Source organism: Oryctolagus cuniculus, chromosome 5, assembly GCF_964237555.1.
Source record: "Oryctolagus cuniculus chromosome 5, mOryCun1.1, whole genome shotgun sequence".
Classification (NCBI taxonomy): domain Eukaryota; kingdom Metazoa; phylum Chordata; class Mammalia; order Lagomorpha; family Leporidae; genus Oryctolagus; species Oryctolagus cuniculus.
The window spans coordinates 16,666,453-16,687,735 of NC_091436.1; the positions used below are offsets into that span (position 1 = coordinate 16,666,453).

Consider the following 21,283-nt stretch of genomic DNA (forward strand, 5'->3'; position numbering starts at 1 on the left):
ATGAGAGCCCTTTCAGCACAGGCGGAGCACTAGGGAGCCTCTCTGCCCCCTCATATGAGGGACACCTGTGCGTGCGCCACCCGCGGGAGCACCTTGGTCTTGGCCTTCTCAGCCTCCAGAAATGTGTTGTTTATAGATGACCTGGCCTGAGGTATTTTACAGCAGCCTGAGGGCACTAAGAGAACAGCTAAAATAATAGGATGTTCCCATGAGTGGCTTAGTACCACTGGAGAAGCATTCGTTGTGAACCACCTGCTATGTTACTGGGCCGGGCGACCAGCTGCCCCTCCTTGCTCCTCCGCCAGTGGACCAGAACATTAGCCCTATCCAAGGGTGGACCTGAACAGCCTCAACACTCGAGAGATCCTAGATAACATCTCTCAGATTGGCTGACAGTCTTTAGGGCAAACAGCTGCAACATTTAGCAACAGTTCTCACCCATCCTGGGCTATTACCTATCCCTATTCCATAGTCCTGACCTTCCAGTAAGTGCAGAGCTAACACACAGAGAGACTGACGCCTTGGGCTATTACACTTGAGCTATTACCACCGTCTTCCAGGGTCTACATTAGCCGGAAGCTGGAATCAGGAACTAGGTGCTGAACCTAGGTACTTCGGTGCAGGATGCAGGTATATTAACCACTGAGCTAAATGTCTACTGTATACTATTTAATTTTTGGTGCTCCTATTACTGATATTAGTCACAGAATTTCACACATAAATGGAGAGGATCATTTTATGATGAAAATTGACTCTTAATGAGATAAGGGATGTTTCTGAATCAAGATCACATAGAAAAAGTGATGAAAGCAACTTCACTATGTTTCTCTGTCCTGGAATTAGGTGGTTTAGAAAAGATTGCATTGTGGGGGTTGGTGCTGTGGCATAGCGGGTAAAGTTGCCGCCTGCAGTGCCAGCATCCCATATGCACGCTGGTTCAAGTACTGTCTGCTCCAGTTCCCATCCAGCTCTCTGCTATGGCCTGGAAAAGCAGAAGATGGCCCGGAGTCCTTGGGCCCCTTCCTGCACCTGTGTGGGAGACCTGGAAGAAGCTCCTGACTCCTGGCTTCGGATTGGCTCAGCTCAGCTCTCAGCTTGTGCAACCATCTGGGGAGTGAACCAGTGGATGGAAGCCCTCTCTCTGCCTCTGCCTCTCAGTAACTCTGCCTTTCAAAATAAATAAAAATAAATCTTAAAAAAAAGAGAGAGAGAGAGCATTGTGGCATAGCAGATTAAGTCGCTGCCTGTGATGCTGGTAACTCATATGGAAAAGCCAGTTCGAGTCCCGCCTGCTCCATTTCCCTGCTAATGTGCCTGGGAAGGTGGCCGAAGACAGCCCAAGTACATGAGCCCATGCCATCCATGTGGGAGACCCAGATGGAGTTCCAGGCTCCTGGCTTTTGCCTGACCGCAGCCCCTGGTCATTGCTGCAATTTGGGGAGTGAATCAGTGGATAGAAAAATGTCTCTGTGTTTCTCTCTGTAACTCTGACTTTCAAATTAAAAAAAAAAAAAAGGCAAGAGAAATGAATAGAAGTCTTCCTCTCCTTCTTTCTCACCCCTTGTCCCATTGTTTTGCTTGGTCAGAAGGAAAAATAACAGTTCACAGAACCGACTTTGGAGGACAATAGTCTTATCTGTACATCTGGGCTGTTGGGTACTAAAAAACAAATCTGTGTTTCCTTAAGGATGAAAGCAACAGAATATTTGCCCCGGAAGTTAGTCAATGACATAAGTAATTTCAGAGCAGCCTCCCTGAACCGAGGGAATGCATTCCAAGCAGGTCCCAGAAGCTGCGCACCACAGTACTTTTACCCAAGTGCAGGGCCCATTTTGTGTGCGTTCTATCTGGTTTTAAAGCATATCAAACCAGGACACAGCTTGAGAAAATGGCATGCAGTAACACTGTCTCTGACATGCCCAAGTGGGCTGGGGGCCTCTGTCTGCTGAGCTCCTGGTTGATAGCATTACCGGGACTCATTGAATCACAGGCAGGTCAGGGTTGGATTTCATGTATCCAGGCAACACCTGGCCAGGCAGTAAGCACCTGTGAGAGCCCAGCGTGGGGAAGTGAAAAGGATTTGGCCTTGTTAGCGCTCATGCCACAAAGGAACCAGGCCTTGGATGAAATCAATGAAGCTGCAGCCGGTAGCGATGCAGGAAATGACTTGATATAAAATTAAAAGCAAACAGATCCCCCCTCCCCACAGGGTTAAAAATATATACTATTTTGAACTCTAAAACCTGAAACCGTGTCTTCATTTACGCAACTATTCATTGAGCACTTACTGTGTTTCAGATGCTATTCTAAGCCCAAAGAATTCCAACAATAAAACAAAACGAAATAGAACACACTGCCCCCAACTGTATCTCCAAGAAGCCTCTGCCCCCGCAGCTCTTATCTTCTGCCGGGGTGGAGGTAAGAGACAGGGTTCCTAGATGTGGAGAAAAGCAAAGGAGGAGCAGAGGGCAGCGAAGCAGGTAACAGGCATGTGTATCGTCATGAAGAAACTAATAAGACACCGATTATGTCATGAACTGAAATACAGAAAGAATCAAATCATAAAAATATTTCTGAGTACAGAAGGTAGCCTCTTGCAGAAAAACAAGTATGGGGGAAGGGGAGCATTCATGTGTTAAAGAGACCCAGAGCAGGTGCTAGGGGACCGCGCTCCAGATAAAGCCATTACACCTGCAGAGCGAGGAAGCGCGCCTTTCACTGCAGGATGGATTTTCTGTAAGGTAACAAGATCCGCGGGCAGGGCGGTGATTACTTGGCAGTAACCTTTTGGCCTTGCCCTATCCCAAAGGAACCATACACCAGGAGCTGGCGGGTGCCAGCAGCAAACTTAATTAAGGCAAAGACAGTGATGTGAAGCACCAGGAGAAAAATGAAATACTCCTAACTGTTGCAAATTAAACCATTAAATAACTGAGCAACGAATCCGCCATTTGTGACTGTATCTGGAGGGAAATATCCAGTTGTGGAAAAGTGGAGCTCTGGAAATGGAAGAAATGCACTCCCTCTAAGAGACTTTTGCTTCAAGCAACAACAATTAGGTTTTTGGCTTTTTTTAAGATCTTTTTTTCCCCTGGGTGCAAGGAGTCCGGCCCAGGATTGCGGCAGGTGTAACAATGGTGGTGGTGCACCTGCAACTTACAGAAGCAGCCTCCTCACTGTTCCCTGATCAGCATAAACACGGTCTGGCCCATCTGGTCCACGGGCCGATCCTTTTAAAGCAGTTGGTCCCAGAGCGGCAAACGCCAAGGGCAGAGCACCCAGCCGCTTGCCGCTTCCTTGTGGCTGGTGCGAACATCCTCAAGTTTGGGTGTACAAAGATGTGAACAAAAATTATTTGAAAACCAAGGAGAGGACCACCATTGTTTGCTCACATCAACAAGTGTGATGCAGAAGGACAGACAGAACACGGTGTCCACGTGCTGTATGTCTTCTGCATATACTCTGCAGACGGGGAATCTCAGGAAACAGAAAGAACTGCCCTGTAAGTGATTAATGTATCAAGATCTGAGACAATCACTTGATAACTTGAAATGGCAATGAATTCTGCGGGTACTTAATTTCATGACTGATTGCATTATTATCAAAACAAATCAGGTGTTAAGTTTTTTTCATTTTGTAATATTGATTTTCCCAAGTCTGGCAAAAAATAATTTAACAGGTACGAAGATTAAATCTCTTTTTGAGCCGGCACCACGGCTCACTAGGCTAATCCTCTGCTTGAGGCGCCGGCACACGGGGTTCTAGTCCCGGTCGGGGCGCTGGATTCTGTCCTGGTTGCCCCTCTTCCAGTCCAGCTCTCTGCTGTGGCCCGGGAGTGCAGTGGAGGATGGCCCAGGTCCGTTGTTTTAATTTGCATGAGATTTAAGTCTAAAATTGACTCCAGACTGTGATATGATGTTTCTTTTTTTTTATGATTGATTTATTTATATTGAAAGTCACAGTTGCAGAGAGAGAGAGAGGGAGAGACAGAGAGACAGGTCTTCCACCCACTGTTTCACTCCCTAGATGGCCACAATGGCTGGCGATGGGTCAGGCAGAAGCCAGGAACCTGGAGCTTCATCCGGGTCTCCCACGTGGTTGCAAAGGTCTGAATGTTGGGACTATCGTTTGCTGCTTTCCCAAACAGATTAGCAGGGAGCTGGATTGAAAGTAGAGCAGCGGGGCCACCAACCAAAGCCCTGTGGGATGCCAGTGTCACAGGTGATGGTGCTACCTGCTTTGCTACAACACTGCCCTACATGATGTTTCTAAAATCACTGCTGTTTAGGTGTTTAATGTACAGAAAGCCACAGAAGCCAGAGACTATGAAGCACACGATGAGGGCTGGCACTGTGGCCCAGCACTTAAAACTGCTGCCTGTGATGCCGGCATCCCATATCGGAGCACCAGGTTCAAATCCTAGCTGCTCCATTTCTAATCCAGTGCCCTGCGAATATGCCTGGAAAAGCAGTGAAAGATGGCCCAATTCCTTGGACCCCTGCCACCCACTGGGAGACCTGGATGGAATTTCAGGGTCCTGGCTTCAGCCTGGACCATCCCTGGCCATTGCAGTCTTTGAGGAGTGAACCAGTAGATAAAAGATCTCTCTCACTTCTCTCTCTTTCTCTCTCTCTCTCTTGATCACTCTTCTTCCTCTCTCTTTAACTCTGCCTTTCAAATAAATAAATCTTTATAATTTGCATGGGGGAACTTTATTTATTTTTATCTTTTTCATCAGAAGATAAGATTTGCCACAAAACCGCTGTCACCTGTACAGCCCCTGTGAATGCTGGGAGTGGCAGCTGCAGCCAGGTAGCCAGGCTGTCTTTCTAGATAAACAATTTTCATAAACTGCTAAGTCACCTAAAAACAGTTCAGAAGAAAACAGGCTTAATCTCCAAGGGAAGCAATTTGTTGTGACTTCTTTTTTGCAAAATTGCAAATAAATGTTTGTGTCCTTGCCTGATTGAATACACTCTAAAAGATGGCCTCAAGTTACATACTCTTTAGGGCACCTCCCAAACATGCATACGTCTCTTGCCCCACTTTTCTGTTTAGAAAATACATAGCAGACAGTCCCTTCTTTCTGTTTTTTACCAAAGTCCACACGGACCCAGGAGCCTGCTTTCCCCACAGAGGAGAGGACTGGCTCCGAATTACCAGCAGTTCTGGTTTCAGAAACAGTGAGTGAACCCATCGGGAAAAACAGGTTCACTCCTGGCTTCATACAACCAGCTCTGCCAATCGAAAGTAAAAACTCCACAGCAGAATGCCTGCTGATCTGTTATTTAACTGTAGCGAGACGAATCCCACTGTCGTCCTGGGCCCCAGAAGGGTCAGGCTTGTTCTTGATTTAGGTGGAAACCAATGTGCCCCAAATCCCACTGTGGGGAGCAGCTCGGACTAGACTGAGTTACTGGAATTAAGACTTATTCTATGCATCTGCTCTCCCACAATATGGCGCTGGGAGAGAAGAAAACAGCTTCTACACAGCTGCCTCCAGTTCAGCCAATGGACTGTAGGACTTGCTCCTGATTGGAGGAGAGCAGCGTACTCGGCGTGTGGGCAGCCGAGTTGGGATTGGCGGAGGAGGACTATAAAGGAGGAGAGAGAGAACATGCACCAGGAACATCTAAGGGGAACACCTGTGCAGCCCCCGAGAGAGCCGGCCGGCCGGCGGTGTGCCGCTCCCCTGCGGAAGTGGGGAAAGTGGCCAGGGGGAACCGCCCTTCCACGGAGGTGGAAGGGACAGTAGCCAACCCGGGAAGAACCAGCAGCAAACCCGGGGAGGGCCGAGCAGACGAAAGAACAGCGCAGGGTCCTGTGTCGTTCCTCCATGAAGAGGGGGAGCGACACCCACAATTAAGCATTTACAAGGCAAATGATACCTTGTTTCCTATAAACCTCCCTGTAGATTCATGGAAATAACCATGAACTCCAACCATATCCTATCACTGATGTCAAAAGAAAAGCATGAAAAATAGTATTTAATAATTTAGCAGGAAGATTCTGTCTGTGTTTACACTGCCTGGCAGACAAGATAAAGAACAAGTGGACCACGTTGCCTCAGACACTCCGATAAGCCAAGGCAGTAGCAGCTTCACTACACAGAATTCGGCCCAAGAACAAGGTCTCCAGAATGCCTCTGGCCTGGAGCCAGCGTTGTGTCCAAGGGGTTAAGCCACCACCTGCAATGCCACCATCCCATGTCAGAGCATCAGTTCAAATCCTGGCTGGGCATTTCTGCTCCAGCTCCCTGTGAATGTGCCTAGGAAAACAGCGGAAGATAGCACAAGTGCTTGGGCCCTGCACCCACGTGGGAGATCCAGATGGCGTTCCAGGCTCCTGGCTCCATCCTGGCCCAGTCTTGGCCTTTGTGGCTATTTGGAGAGTGAAGCAGCAGATGGAAGGTCTCTTTGCCTTCCCCTCTCTCAGTCACTCTGCCTTTCAAATAAATAAAAAAGAAATCTTAGAAAAAAAAAGGGAAAAACAAGAAATGCCTCTGGTGACACAGGGGAACAGCTAGCTCTGCCTTTCCTTGGGGACAAGGATTTTTCAGGACTTTCTGAAGGACAGAGTGGATTAATGACCACTCTTCCTGCAAGAGGCGCTTGGTATTTGCTCAGACAGAAGGTCAACCTCGGTTAGAAGCTTGGGTCAGCTCAGGGAGACAATGGAATAATCGCAGGGTGGGGGCAGAACCACTTTCTATAAAAATCAGTGTTTACTTATGTGGCTGAAATGTAAAAGAATCACATCTGGCTTGGAGGAAGAGCCGGCAGATCTGTAGTAAACAGGCCACAGATTAGCAAGAGTCTCCAGCTATCTGGGAATACTTGGGAACACCTCCCTGTCCCATCCCTCCCTCTTATCCACCCAACACATCAACTAAGTCAGATAAGAAGCCTGTAGCCTGGTCCCCCTGGGTGGCCTGTTTCAGGGACCTCACAGTGCTCATGAACGCTCTCCAACCCATACCCTGCTTTAGAACCCTCCTATCCTATGCTGCCCCAGCGTTCCTTTCTGGGCTGCCACTCTACGCCCTTCAGTAAAAATTCTTTGCTGGGATTATGCAGTTCCAACAGACCAGCCGTGAGACACGCCCTGCACAGGCTTAGTTCCGAGGAATTTGCTGAATTGGGTGTCGGTCTTGGGCACCACGCTCTCTATCTATGGGTTAACGTAACTATTCAAGGTGACAATGCACAGGAGGCACAGTTCCTGGCCCCAGCAGAAAAGCCCTCAAAGCCCTGGCTACTATTGTCCTAAATACTTTTGCTGGTTTCCCTTGTTTTGATTTATCTAGGTCCAACTTCCCCTATCCTCTGACCTCAAGGGGTTGCCCCACCTAGTCTCAGGTTCTCAACCCTTGCAAAATTCGTTAGGTTATCAACGAGTGGGTTTGTCTTAGCCTTGTTTTTATCTCACTGAATCTTCCAGAGACCATCTTCCCATCTCTCTGGGTAGTGGAGCAGCCATTTGTTAACTTTCTTCATCTTCCCTAAAGCACCCAGTATGGTGACTTGGCCACAGTGAACTCAGAGACTGCTGTGGCTTGATTTGATTCAAAGTTAATCTGGGAAAGGACATAGCGTTGGGAGTTTGAGTTGGGTCCATTCCAACTATTTGGAGAGAAATTATGTGAAACTCTCACACAAGGTCATGCAAATACTCTGTCTGTGAGACTTGTATTCCTAGCTCTATATTGTGCCTGTGGAGCTATATAAAGATCAGTATTCCCACCAACTTCAAAAGCAGCTCCCTGCTTGAAGCAGCTCTGTGGGGGCATCGAACAAGAAGAGAAACAGGTTCCACATGTTGGAAGAATCTCATCTAACCAAGGCAATATCGAATCTCCATCCACAGAACTCTTCCTTCCATTTATCTCTCTTAATCATGCCACACAGAAGGGTCAACTAACTAAATGCTGAGTCACCATTTTATGTATCTTCAAAAAGCGTGATTAATTATCTCATGATTAAACAGGAGGATGAAACGAGAATTCACAGTACAGGACAGTCCTTCTCCAGCATACAATCTTTTGGTTTTCACAAAAGATGTTCTGGCCATGGCTTGATTCAGACCCCCAGGCATGGATCCTTCCTCCCCCCGACATGGGCTAAAATCAGATGAGCGGGACGTGGCAAGAGACTCGCTTTCCAACAACAGCCCTTCCGGGGCCTCAGTTCAGGGGAAGGGGGTGTGCACCTCACAATGGATCTATCTGAAAAATCTATGTAAACATAGCAGGCTTCCTTCAAATGACAGATACAGACTCTTGTAAAGCAATCATGACTTCAGTGTGCCCACCAAGCATTCCTATTCAGCACTAGACAACCAGTTGGCACAAGGAAACAATAATTTTAAAAGACATTAAGTTCCAGAGAAGGATGTCTAAGGGAGAGGAAATATAACTTTAGACCTAAGTACTGGGGTATTCACTGACAGATGGTCAGGTAAATACTTCCTTTGGGAACCAACTGATTGTTCTGGTTGTGAACAGCATCTACCACGGGGGACTATAACGGTGCATTTTCTGTGAAACCACACGAGAACCGAGTTCTTCACTGCTCATTGCAAGTGTTGTTGGCTCTCCTGTCCCTCGCGTTCTGCCTGGAGCCTGGAGGAGTGGCTTACCCTCTGTGAGGACAACTGGCTCTTCCTCCTGGCCATTCAGGGCTCCCTCCTCGAGGCCGAGCTCGCCTTGTTCTGCTAAGCCATTGAGAGTGGACAGCTGACCATTCTTCTGCAGGAGCTGTGGGAAGACAAAGCCACGAAAACTTAATTGTGCTCTTCGGGACCTACAGTGAAAACAATGCATTCCAGAATACAAACCCCTTCAAGGAGAAACGCGGAGAAGTGGGGGTTCAACAGCAATGCAGATGGAAGTCCTGCATTTGTCTGAAAGATCCAGCGACCTCACAAAAGGCACAAGCAGGTATGCTATCTCACACACACAGATCCTAGTATCTGCACGAGTTTCAGCCAAGTCTTTCACTCATCCAGTCATTCCTTCGTTGATCTGAACACCATGCAGGAAACACGCTCTTCATTCCAGGTGACTGGGGATCTAGTGATGAGGAAGTCAGGTGTGATCCCTACAGCTCTGAGCTTACAATCTACTACGGAAGGCAGACTTCTCCAGAACAGTTTTTACATTAATGTCTCCCTGTGATTAGACTGGGATACGTAAGTGACAGTGTGGTGTGTCCTTCTCAGGAAACAAGGCAGGCCCAGCACAAAAGAATTACTAAGCCGCAGCTACGGCAAGCATCATGAGGGAGGCAGATGTACAGCAAATGGCAGTAACCACAGGGAGCTCACTCAGGCCAGGGTTCTCCAAGGAGGAAGCGGAAGGCTGAGATCTGAGCTCCCTGGGGCCGTGGCTGGGTGGGCCTAGAAGAGATGAAAGGTAGAAGGCCCTGGAGCATAAAACTCAGTGTGGGGCCCAGCACTGTGGCATAGCGGGTAAAGCTGCCACCTGCAGTGCTGGCATCCCATGTGGGTGCCGGTTCAAGTCCCGGCTGCTCCACTTCTAATCCAGCTCTCTGCTGTGGCCTGGAAAAGCAGAAAATGGCCCAAGTCCTTGATCCTCTGCACCCACTTGGGAGACCCAGACAAAGCTCCTGCCTCCTTGGTTTGGATTGGCCTAGCTCCGGCCATTGTGGCCATTTGGGGAGTGAATCAACAATGCAAGACACTTCTCTCTCTCTGCTTCTGCCTCTGCCTCTCTCTAACTCTGCCTTTCAAATAAATACATAAATCTTAAAAAAAAAAAACTACTCAGAGTGTCCACAGCCCAGAGAACAGAGATAGGAGATGCATGCATATTAGTTATGACCTTTTCCTTAAAAATATTATGGAAATGCTCACTCGCAATCCTCCCATAGGAAGGCCTCCACGCTGATAGCATCAATGGCATGCCCAGTTATCTTTTTACTCATGTGACCAGATGTAGAAAGTTTTAAGGCAACTAAGAACGGCACAACAACCACTAGGAACCTCAAGGTTTCGACAATGTTTTGTAGTTTGTACACATTTCTCGCTTATAAGCAACATAGGCAGGTACCATCATTTCCAGCTTACAGGTTAAGGACTCTGAGACTCAAGGTGGTGATGGTGAGGTCGGGCTGTCCTGCCACAAGCCCCACAGCTCTGCAGTGTGACCAAGCCAGACAGGTCTGTCACAACACCATGAATGGCTGAAGGCCCCCACAGAAAGACATGTACCAGGGCTTAAAGAACCTGTTATTGCACACAATGATAAAATGACTTAAAGAGAGTTCTGTGGTAACCAGTCCTGATGGCTACAAAGAAATCTCAAAGCATTCCCCTCCCTCTGACATCATTCCATCCTGCTTATGGTACAGGGCTAACTCTGGCCAGCCAGACCATGGGCTTAGAACAGAGTCTTGCAGGAACACGCAGTGCAGAGCCTGGAGCTGTGCTAAATTGATTTCACCTGGCTATCCCTTGCTCCCAGCAAAGCTGCCCTTCAGCTGCCTGAGTCTCCTCCTGAAATAATACCATTGTACTTTCATACTGACATCACAGATGGAAGAGTTGGCTTCAAAATGCTCATGCTGAGTCTATATATTAAACAGAATACTCAGATTACATTTCCACTTAAAGTCTTCTCTTACCAAAATATGAAAGATCGGAATTTTAAATGAAACCCAAAGACAAAAGCAAGGGGCAGAGGGGTGGTGTCTCCACAAGGCCCATCAGCAAAAATGTCAGAATACTTTAAATATCATCAGTCACATGCACAGGTCAGACTGCAATTTGATTAACAACATAAAGAAGAGCCAGAGGAGGAGGCAGGAACCATATACCACTGTGGACTACATGGTAGTGCAATGAATCTTGAATCTGCAAAATGCTGAAGTATGCATCGTGATATATACGGTGAGCTAAATAGAGAACAGGAGAAAGTCATCCCAATACCTCAATTTCAATGCAATAAACTCTGGTCAAGTGTGGCCCTGGTGGGAGAACCAGACCAGAACGCTGCATGTCTATGGAGTTTCTGAGTTCTACAGAGTTTCAATAATTCTTAGGAATTTTCTCATAATTGTTGGTAAATTGTTCAATTCAAGCTATCTTCAGTTGGGGCCAGAGTGAATCTCTCCAAACATGAGGGATCTCTGTGATATCTGCACAATCTTCCTTCTGCTCTTTTTGAAATGTTATACCTACATAGCAAGATTCAGCGCATAGAGAATGAGTCTGAAAAACTAAGACTAGGGACAGGCTTTGTGCACAGCAGGTTAAGCCACTGCCTGCAATGTGGCAACCATATGAATGCCAGTTCGAATCCTAGGTGATCCAGCTCCCTGCTGGTGCACCCAGGAAAGCAACAAAAGGTGGCCTATGAGTTGGGCCCCTGCCACCCACATGGAAGATCCAGATGAAATTCCAGGCTCCTGGCTTCCGCCTGGCCCAGCCCTGACTGTTGTGGACAGCATTTGGGGAGTTAACTATTGGATGAACATTCCCTCTCTCTCTCTCTCTCTCTCACTCTCCCTTTCAAATAAATAAATCTTTAAAAAAAATTTAAAAAGCTGAGTCTAATAGCTTGACTCCCTTCTGTATGATGATAAATAAATTATGGAGTCATCGTTTGTAGTGACTGGAGTTGACTGTGTCTGCCTCCAAAAACACTCAGTGCCCTATTAACTTTGTTTACAGACAATGTATGACAGTGACGTTATGGAAACTGAGTTTGAGTGTATTTTATTATGTGCATAGCTTGGGTCCAACAGGCACACGACATGACCCACGGGTAAGTATTTGGAGCTCTTGCTGCACCAACATTCCACACAGGACGGAGACTTCATTCTGGGTCATATTCAGACTTTCCCACCACTCTATCCTTGCATTTACAGATGGTTTTGCAAAATTTCACGTGTCCTGGAAGATGGATGACTCCCTTTCTTCACTCACCCCCCCAGTAAAGTATTTTTCCTTTCTTTTCCTCCCATCTCCAACCTTATACATAGTTTTTATATTGTTAGAAATTTTGGCCGGCGCCGTGGCTCACTAAGCTAATCCTCCGCCTTGCGGCCCTGGCACACCGGGTTCTAGTCCTGGTCGGGGCACCGGATTCTGTCCTGGTTGCTCCTCTTCCAGTCCAGTTCTCTGCTGTGGCCAGGGAGTGCAGTGGAGGATGGCCCAAGTGCTTGGGCCCTGCACCCACATGAGAGACCAGGAGGAAGCACCTGGCTCCTGGCTTCGGATCAGCGCAGTGCACTGCTGTAGCGGCCATTTAGGGGGTGAACCAACGGAAGGAAGACCTTTCTCTCTGTCTCTCTCTCTCTCTTTCACTGTCTAACTATGCCTGTCAAAAAAAATTTTTTTTTCAGTACTTCTGAGAGCTGTCAAAAGGTTAAAGTCAACTCTATTCATTAGAAACCTAATCCAGGTTTGCTTAAGACGATTCAGGCTTTTCTACGTGAGGTTAAGACACCCATGTCCCATATCAGAGTGCCTGATTACAACTCCTGGCTCTAACTCCTAACTCCAATAGTAGCCTATTACTGCAAACTCAGGGAGGCAGTACTGATGGCTCAAGTAATTGAGACCCTGCCACCTGAGAGACTCATATTGCATTTTAAAAAAAATATTTATTTATTTATTTTAAAGGCAGAGCTACAGAGAGGCAGAGGCAGAGAGGCAGAGGTGGGGGGAAAGAGAGAGAGAGAGAGAGAGGTCTTCCATCTGCTGGTTCACTCCCCAAATGGCCAAAATGGCCAGAGCTGAGCTGATTCCAAGCCAGGAGCCAGGAGCTTCTCCCATGTGGGTGCTGGGGCCCAAGGACTTGGGCCATCTTCTACCACTTTCCCAGGCCATAGCAGAGAGCTTGGATCAGAAGTGAAGCAGCTGGGACTCGAACCAGTGCCCATGTGAGATGCCAGCGCTGCAGGTAGCAGCTTTACCTGCTATGTCACAGCGCCGGCCCCTCAGATTGCATTTGTAGCTCCCAATTTCAGGTCCCACAGGCATTACAGACATTTGAGAAATGAATCAGTGATGGGCGCGCTCTGTTTCTCAGCCTCTCTAATAAATATTTAAATTTAAAAATACATAAAAATAGAAATGGGAATACATGCTGTTTTATACTATAATGGTTCCATTTTTTAAGGTTTATTTAATTATTTGAAAAGCAGAGTTACCCAAATGCCCACAACAGTCGGGACTGGGACACATTAAAGCCTGGAGCCTGGAACTCCATCTGGGTCTCCCATGTGGGTAGCAGAGCCCAAGCACTTGGGCCAAGTTCTGCTGCTTTCCCAGGTGCATCGGCAGGAAGGCGGATTGGAAGCGGAGCTGCTGGGATTTGAACCGGTGCCCTTAGGGAATATCCATATCACAGGGAGTAGCCTAACCTGCTATGCTACAATGCGGCCTCAGACATGTTTATCAATAAACATGTATTGTGCTTGTCTTCTGTCTTCCTTTTCCCATAATTCAAATGGCCACAGAAGACAGGATTTACACACACTTCTACCCAGCGAGGCCTAAAGGATGAAGGACACAGCTTAGTGACAGTGGGAGAGCCAGGAGGACATTCAGGGGCCACGTGGTTCAGGGAGGAAAGCAGCACTGATAGTTCAGATTTTCAAATGAGAAAGGAGCAAATCTGTGTTCCACGGTGTCACCCTGAAGCTTCCTCACAAAGCCTTTTCCACCCATGAACCCCATTTCATGAATACATTTATATCTTGAGACAAGAATTGGCCTTGAGAATCACTCCTTACACTTAAATATGGTAAGCACCAGCAAACCCATTTTCCCACTGGATTTGTTCTTCAAAAAGCATAAATGCCTCCTTTGAACAAATCAAAACCCTCAGTGTTTTCAGGCTTATATCCTTTGAGTGGGTCAGCCAGAGTTTATTCCCATCAAGTGTTACCACATTACAACTACAAAAGCATTTTTAGAAAAAAAAAACTCAAATGCTTCCAGCCACAGTGTTTTCTTCTCGTTTCTGTAAGAACAACTGAGAATATCCAAAATGGTAGCCAAGGCATTGCAAAAGCAAACACAAAAATATCACGCTTTGCCTTTTCCCTGTTCTCTACAAAACTGCCCAAAACTGTCTTGAACCCACTTTGCAGAGAAAGTGATAGGAGTACCAAGCTCCTTAATGAACGTGTGAGACAATCAACAAAGAAGACAGGCATCAGGATGCTGGGGGCCGAGGAGGGGCGCCTGCTCAGGCAATGACTGTTTGCACACCAACAGCGATGCTCTCAAATCTACAATCTCACCGGACAACCAGCTCAGGTGGAGGTGGCCGGGCATCCAGTGGAAACCATCACACCTGTGGTGTAAAACCCAAAAGCAGGACTGCTAAATGGTCATAACTGGGAAGGAACCAGAGTCAACAAGTACACACACACAGGACCAAGACAACAAAGACATCTGCAAGGAATTTTAAAGCCTAGGGAAAAATCTAGTCAGGAAAACCCTTCCATGTGTTTTTTCTCTTCATTCTAATAGAAAATGTTTTAAAAGTAAAAGATCAAATAGAAGAAAACAAAAATCAGAGTATAAATCAGCAAACAGTATCCTTGAAGAGCAATTTGAAACAGGTACACAAATTTTAAATATACATAAACCCTTAGCTCCACCATGCCATTCCAACAAAGATGGCACTTCATACCATGCAGGAATGGGCACAATGATGGGCAGGATGAAATAATGCATGAAAGAAAAAAAAAAAAAATAAGTGTCTACGAGTAGGGAAAAACAGTCAAATTACGGGATATCCATACAATGAGGGAGAATCGGAAAAGGAGATAAATCCAGGCAGGCTGATGCAGGAAGATGTCCCCAGTATAAGTAGAAAAAAGCAGATTGCTGAGAATGCTGGATTCTTTTATGTTTTCAAAACAAAACAAAACAAAACAAATATAACCCACTTAACAGAGAGGGGGAAAGGGAGGGAAGGAAGGGGGGGGAGGGAGGATGTTTGTTTCTGCAAGCATTAAAAAAGAAAAGTCTAGAATAAAACCTACCAAATCTTTAACAATGGCTGCCTCTGAGGAACTGGTGTCCTTGTTTGGGTTTATCCTTGGGGGCGGGTAGGGGGAGGAGAAGTCAGGAAAAGCAACAAAAGTGAAAACACACAGAACCCTAAAATCCATAGATTCCTGGGCCATAAGCATCTTAATAACCTGGCAATCTAGAGTCCATACATCTTTTAAGGTCATGAAAACCAAAAAGCAACAACTGTTGAAACCACAATTAGCATAACGTCCTTCATCGAAAATATGGACCGAGAGCTAAGACCATCACAGCCCTGCAGCAGACCACTAGCAGCTCGTGCTATATCGACACCTGCTTTCCGTAGCGTGCACTCTTCACAAACCTGTGTCTTACCTGCATTCGCCTCCACCTGAAGGAAGTGAAGATCATGACCTTGAGCGTGTTTTCATCTACCTCAAAGATTATTTGGCGCATCACGCTGCACTTAAGTCCTTAATGTGTCAAATACAGGTTGAGTAGCTCTAAGCCAAAATGCTTAGGACCAGAAGTGTTTTGGATTTCAGATATTTTTTGAATTTGAGAATATTTATATCTATGTAATCATATATCTTGGGAACAGGACCCAAGTCTAAACTCAGCATTCATTTGGGGCCAGCGCTGTGGTGTAGCGGGTGAGGCTGCCGCCTGCAGTGCCAGCATCCCATATGGGTTCCGGTTCCAGTCCCGGCTGCTCCACCTCTGTTCCAGCTCTCTGCTATGGCCTGGGAAGGCAGTGGAAGATGGCCCAAGTCCTTAGGCCCCTGCAGCCACATGGGAGACCTGGAGGAAGTTCCTGGGTCCTGGTTTTGGATCAGCTCAGCTCTAGCCTCCCTCTTGCTGCCTCTGCCTCTCTGTAACTCTGCCATCAAATAAATGAATAAATCTTTAAAAAAAAAAAAAAAACAGCATTCATTTATGTTTCTTATACATATAGGGTGGAGATAATTTTATACAATTTTTTAAAGATTTATTTTACTTATTTGAAAGGCAGAGTGACAGAGAGGGAGGGGAAGGAACAGAGAGAGAGAGAGAGAGAGAGAGAGAGAGATTTTCCATCTGCTGGTTTATTTCCCAAATGGCTGCAACAACTGGAGCTGGGCCGGGCCAAAGCCAGGAGCCTAGAACTCTATCCAGATTTCCAACATGGGTGGCAGGGGCCAACCACTTGAGCATCTTCTGCTACCTTCCTAGGCACATTAGCTGGGAGCTGGATCTCAAGTGGAGAAGCCAGGACTCAAACCAGCACTCATATAGGATGTATCTGAGCTTAACTCACTGTGCCACAACTCTCTCTGTCCCTCCCCCATTCAATATATTTAATGGTTCTTTGCATGAAACAAAGTTGCATGGTGAATTTTGTACCTGTAGTGTTCTGTCAGCACCTAGAAAGTTTGGGTTTTGGAGATTTCAGATTAGGATGCTCAACCTGTATTAAGATTTTGCTGATTTGGGGGCTGGCACTGTGGCGTAGCGGGTAAAGCCACCACCCGCAGTTCCAGCATCCTATATAGGCACCAGTTCGAGTCCCAGCTGCTCTACTTTTGTTCCAGCTCTCTGCTATGGCCTGGGAAAGCAGTAGAAGATGGCCCAAGTCCTTGGGCCCCTGCACCCACGTGGGAGACCCGGAAGAAGCTCCTGGCTCCTGGCTTCGGATTTGGCCCAGCTCTGGGCGTTGCAGCCATTTGGGTTCTGCCTCTCTGAACTCTGCCTTTCAAATAAATATTCCTGATCTGTACTCAGCAGAACACTTGGCAAATGACAAAGACTTCTAATCCTTCCAATCTCCTAGACCTGGGTGGAGAAAGAACAATTTGTACAAAGATCTAAATGGGGGAGAGCTACCTGAAATTTTACTTCTCTTTTTTCTTTTTTCTAACCATGGAGGTATGGGAGAAACACAGACAGCACAGCATATTCGAGACCTGGGCTGGAGACCAAGCACCCCTTAACTGTGGACTCTACAAATTTAGACCTATGCCACCCCTGTTTTCAGATTCTGAAATGAAGTAGTACTGGGGAAGCTCACTCTCTCTACACAGAAAGGCACTGAGCAGCCACTTCACGAGTCTTGGTCCATCTGATCAAATCAAGGCATATGCGCTATTCCACTTTTTCCCAGCCTTTATGTCACACTAAGGTGACCTTTATTTATTTTTTAAACAAAATGGTAGATTTAATGCAATAACAACAATAATCTGAGGATGAACAAATCAACACACAATAGACTTTGAAAATTCTTTTCCTTTCTTTGCAGAAAGAATGGTTGTCTTGAAAACACATAGGACTGAAGATGTCAGAACAAAACTTTAATTTTAGGGTGGGTAGGTCTGGTGCTCCCTGCTGTCCTCCTAGCACTGGCCACTGGCCACCAGCCATGGGCACGGCCTCCCCTGTGGCCCAGGGCGGATGTGAGCTTCAAGAGTAAGTGGGTGGGTTGTTTCCTGAATCTCCTCTTGTGAGCCCACACTCTTGCACAAACCGGCCGCTCGTCCAGCTCTGTGCACTTCAGCATCTCCTGATCCATGTGCTGGAGTACGGCTGGGTTGTTGTATGTCTCAGGGTTGTCATGGAAACTGACCATCCCGTCCATCTGATTAATACTTGCAAAAACCTCACCATCTTCTATCATGTGTAGAACATTGTTTTCTGCCTCGGGAGGGCCAGCCAGCTGCACGCGACTCGCCATGTCTTGTAAGGACAGCGTTAGGAGGTCTGTGTCGGCCTCTGGATGCCCTTGTACAGTGACGACAGGCACTGCTTCACCAGCCACATGTTGTCTTGGCTGAACGCCTCATTGTGCTTGTTCCCCAGGTTCCAGGGTTCTGAGGGGTTGTTGGTAAAATTAACTGTGCTAACTCATGGTAGGCACTGCTGAGGGTCTTAACGAATCCACCCACAATCTGGGACGTATATTTTGGTAGCTGTTGCACTTTGCCAAGTAATATCAAAGACACCAGAAGATCCTTTCTGTGGAATTCCAACACAGGCCGACTGACGGCCATGGCAGGAGTGGTAATAGCCTGTTCGTAGAAGCACAGCCCGTGTCGATCATGCCTCCGTATGAACAGGAACACAAGAAGTGCTCTGCGTCATAGGCTCCATTCTCTTGACAGATGTCCATTATGTCCACATCAAGATATGGAAGGGCAGGTTTAGAGATTTTGCCAAGGAGCCGGCGCTGTGGCGCAGCAGGTTAACATCCTGACCTGAAGTTCTAGCATCCCACATGGACACAGGTTCGAGTCCCAGCTGCTCCACTTCCAATCCAGCTCTCTGCTATGGCCTGGGAAAGCAGTGGAGGATGGCCCAAGTGCTTGGGCTCCCGCACCCGTGTGGGAGACCCAGAAGAAGCTCCTGGCTCCTGGCTTTGGATCGGCGCAGCTCCGGTGTTGTGGCCAATTGGGAAGTGAACCATCCAATGGAAGACTCTCAATCTCCCTCCCCTCTCTATGTGTAACTCTGACTTTCAAATAAATAAATACATCTTTAAAAAAAGGTTTTGCCAACACACAGAGCTGGCAGAGGGCAGCTGGCTCGTGTTCATCTGCATCTTGTGCACGGCTTGCTTAAGGACTCACAGGGGCTGCGTTCTTTCCACAAGTGCGTGTGCGAGCTGATGGCAAAGCCCAGCAAAGGTGTCTGCTGCGTGTCGAACGTGCTCCCCGCTACAAGTCCTGATGGAAAGCTGAACCTTGAGAACAGCATCTCGAAGTCGGGAACGCTGCACACAGAAAACTCCACAAACCTTGAGCAAGAGCTGTCAGACACTGCTCACGAACTGCTCCAGGGCAGACACCAGGTTTCCCCCCAGGCAGCCCGAGTGGCAGAGGCTGCTCTGGGAAGAGGGGCTGCCTCGATCCACCTAACTCTCCTCATACTTGTGTTTCAAAGGAGACGCATTGGATTTGGGTCTTAGAGATGAGACGACAATGGAATCTAACCAATCAGACACAGTTCTGTCCAGAACACACCTCATTAAGTCCAATCACACATCATGCAGTCCAAGACACGGGTCACCACTACAGGCAAAAGGGTTATACAGCCTTGAACTAGACTTGGCCACAAGGAGAGGAAACAGTGACTGAAGACACGCAGATCCTGAGATTGCAAAGGGAAGTTACCTGTGTGTAAGAATGGGCCCGTCAGTGATGCCCCGGGCCACATACACAGTATCAGGGCTATGTAGTACAGTGGGTCATCCATCAGCATGACGGCTGAGGATTCTTTTTTTTTTTTTTTTTTTTTTTTTGACAGGCAGAGTTAGACAGTGAGAGAGAGAGACAGAGAGAAAGGTCTTCCTTCCGTTGGTTCACCCCCCAAATGGCCGCTACGGCCGGCGCTGCGCTGATCCAAAGCCAGGAGCCAGGTGTACTTCCTCCTGGTCTCCCATGGGGTGCAGGCATTGCACTCCCGGGCCACAGCAGAGAGCTGGACTGGAAGAGGAGCACCCGGGACAGAATCTGGCGCCCCAACCGGGACTAGAACCCGGGGTGCCGACGCTGCAGGCAGAGGATTAGCCTAGTGAGCCGCGGCGCCGGCCTGGCTCATGATTCTTTCCTTGGTTCCTTCCTTCCTTCCTCTCTTCCTCCTACCCACCCTCCCTTCCTTCATTTTCATGTATTTGAAAGGCAGAGTGAGAGAGAGGAAGAGAGGGAGGGAGGCAGGGGAGGGAGGGGGAGAGAGGGAGGGAGAGAAAGAGAGGGAGAAATCTTTTATCTGCTGGTTCACTTGTCAAATGGCCACAACGGCATGAGCAGGGCCAGGTAGAAATCAGGAGCCTGAAACTCCATCTGGGTCTCCCATGTGGGTGTCAGGGACCAAGTACTTGTGTCATCTTCCACTGCTTTCCCAAGTGCACTAGCAGGAAGCTGGATCAAAAGTGGAACAGCCAGAAACTCACACCAGCCCTCCAATGGATGCCAGTGTCACAAGTAAGAACTTTGTGCCACAACTCTGGCTCCTAAAATATTTTTATATGCTTTAAAATATGCAAATAATTTTTAAAATTAAAACTAAACAAAATAAGATTGATAAAATGTCAAATATAGACAAAGCTGGGTGACAGGCATGGACATTGATTATATTCTTTTCTACTTTTGTGTATGTTTTGAAATTTTTTCAAAATTAGAAGAAAAATGTTTTCTTTCAAGAAGTTTCTCACAGAGTTTAACTTTGGGGTACAGACAATAAAATCTGTACAAGTTGATGAAACGTCAATATAGCCAGTGAAGAGTTAATCGTTATCTATTTGAAATAATGATATGCTTCATCCCTTGGTATTGATATAACTTCTAATTAGCTCACAGACCTAAGCAGTGCTAAGAGAATCAGGAACATATATTTATAGCCCATGACTTTTAGAAAGGTGTAAGCCAATCTGTAAAGACAACTATGAGGAAATCTTTTACTAGCAAAGTTCTCAGAGAGAAAAGGAACCGTTTATCAAATGTCAGAAGTGTTATCAAAACGCAGAGCCAAAAGCCCCCTCCAACCGCATGAAAATGAGAAGAGTACGCAGCCTGGGGTGGCAGTGACTCTGGTAACCTCTGACTATCAGAAGTGCTTCTCCCTGAGAAAGTGAGCTTTAGCTATCTCCCTCCCATCTCCGTCTTCCTTGGGGCAGAGGAAACAGGGCCTCCTGTGCATGGCACCAAGTGCCAGCTCTCAAAACACAAACACCCAGAAGTTCTTTTTGTTGTTGTTAAAGATTTACTTATTTGGGCCAGCACCATGGCTCAATAGGCTAATCCTCCTTGCTAACTTGTGACATTAAACACAACTGAGCTCATCTGAAGGGCCCAGAGAAGGGGGCGGCAACTCCCAAAATCATTGAGAGTCACCGGGACTCCCCCGTCCCCAGACCCACACAATGGAAGCAGCACCACCAACTACCGACTGGACCTCTGCATCCATCGGGTCCAGCTTGCAGGTGCTGGGCTCGTGAGACCCGACTTGTCGTTTCAGCATCGCCCAACCCAGCGGCGCAAGTGAAAACCCTGACCCCTCTGCAACATTTATCCAATGTGTACACTTGATTGGCTTAGAGGAGTTTCACCGTGTGGTCACTGGTTTCATCCATTTAATCCCAGTGTCCACATTCTGATTTTCAGGATGCAAGGATGAATCTTGCTTTGTGGTGGTTTTTGTGAGATTCCACCAGGACGTACCATGGCCGGAAAGTGCAGAAGGTGATGGTGCAGCCCATCGTGTCTTACTCAGCATGACGGGACTGGAGGTTCAGGGCAGGCGA

At 47.2% G+C, this 21,283-nt stretch overlaps 1 protein-coding gene and 1 pseudogene across 2 annotated transcripts in view; both read right to left on the reverse strand.

Annotated features, from left to right (window-relative positions):
* AKAP12 (A-kinase anchoring protein 12) overlaps nt 1-21,283 on the reverse strand; it is a 113,455-nt gene that overhangs the window by 37,726 nt on the left and 54,446 nt on the right. For both annotated transcript variants that reach the window (XM_008263684.4, XM_070073414.1), the window contains exon 2: nt 8,638-8,755. In XM_008263684.4, the coding sequence (XP_008261906.3) occupies nt 8,638-8,755 (118 nt within the window). The remainder of the gene's footprint in view (nt 1-8,637; nt 8,756-21,283) is intronic.
* On the reverse strand, nt 8,763-21,238 carry LOC103349957 (COP9 signalosome complex subunit 3-like; annotated as a pseudogene).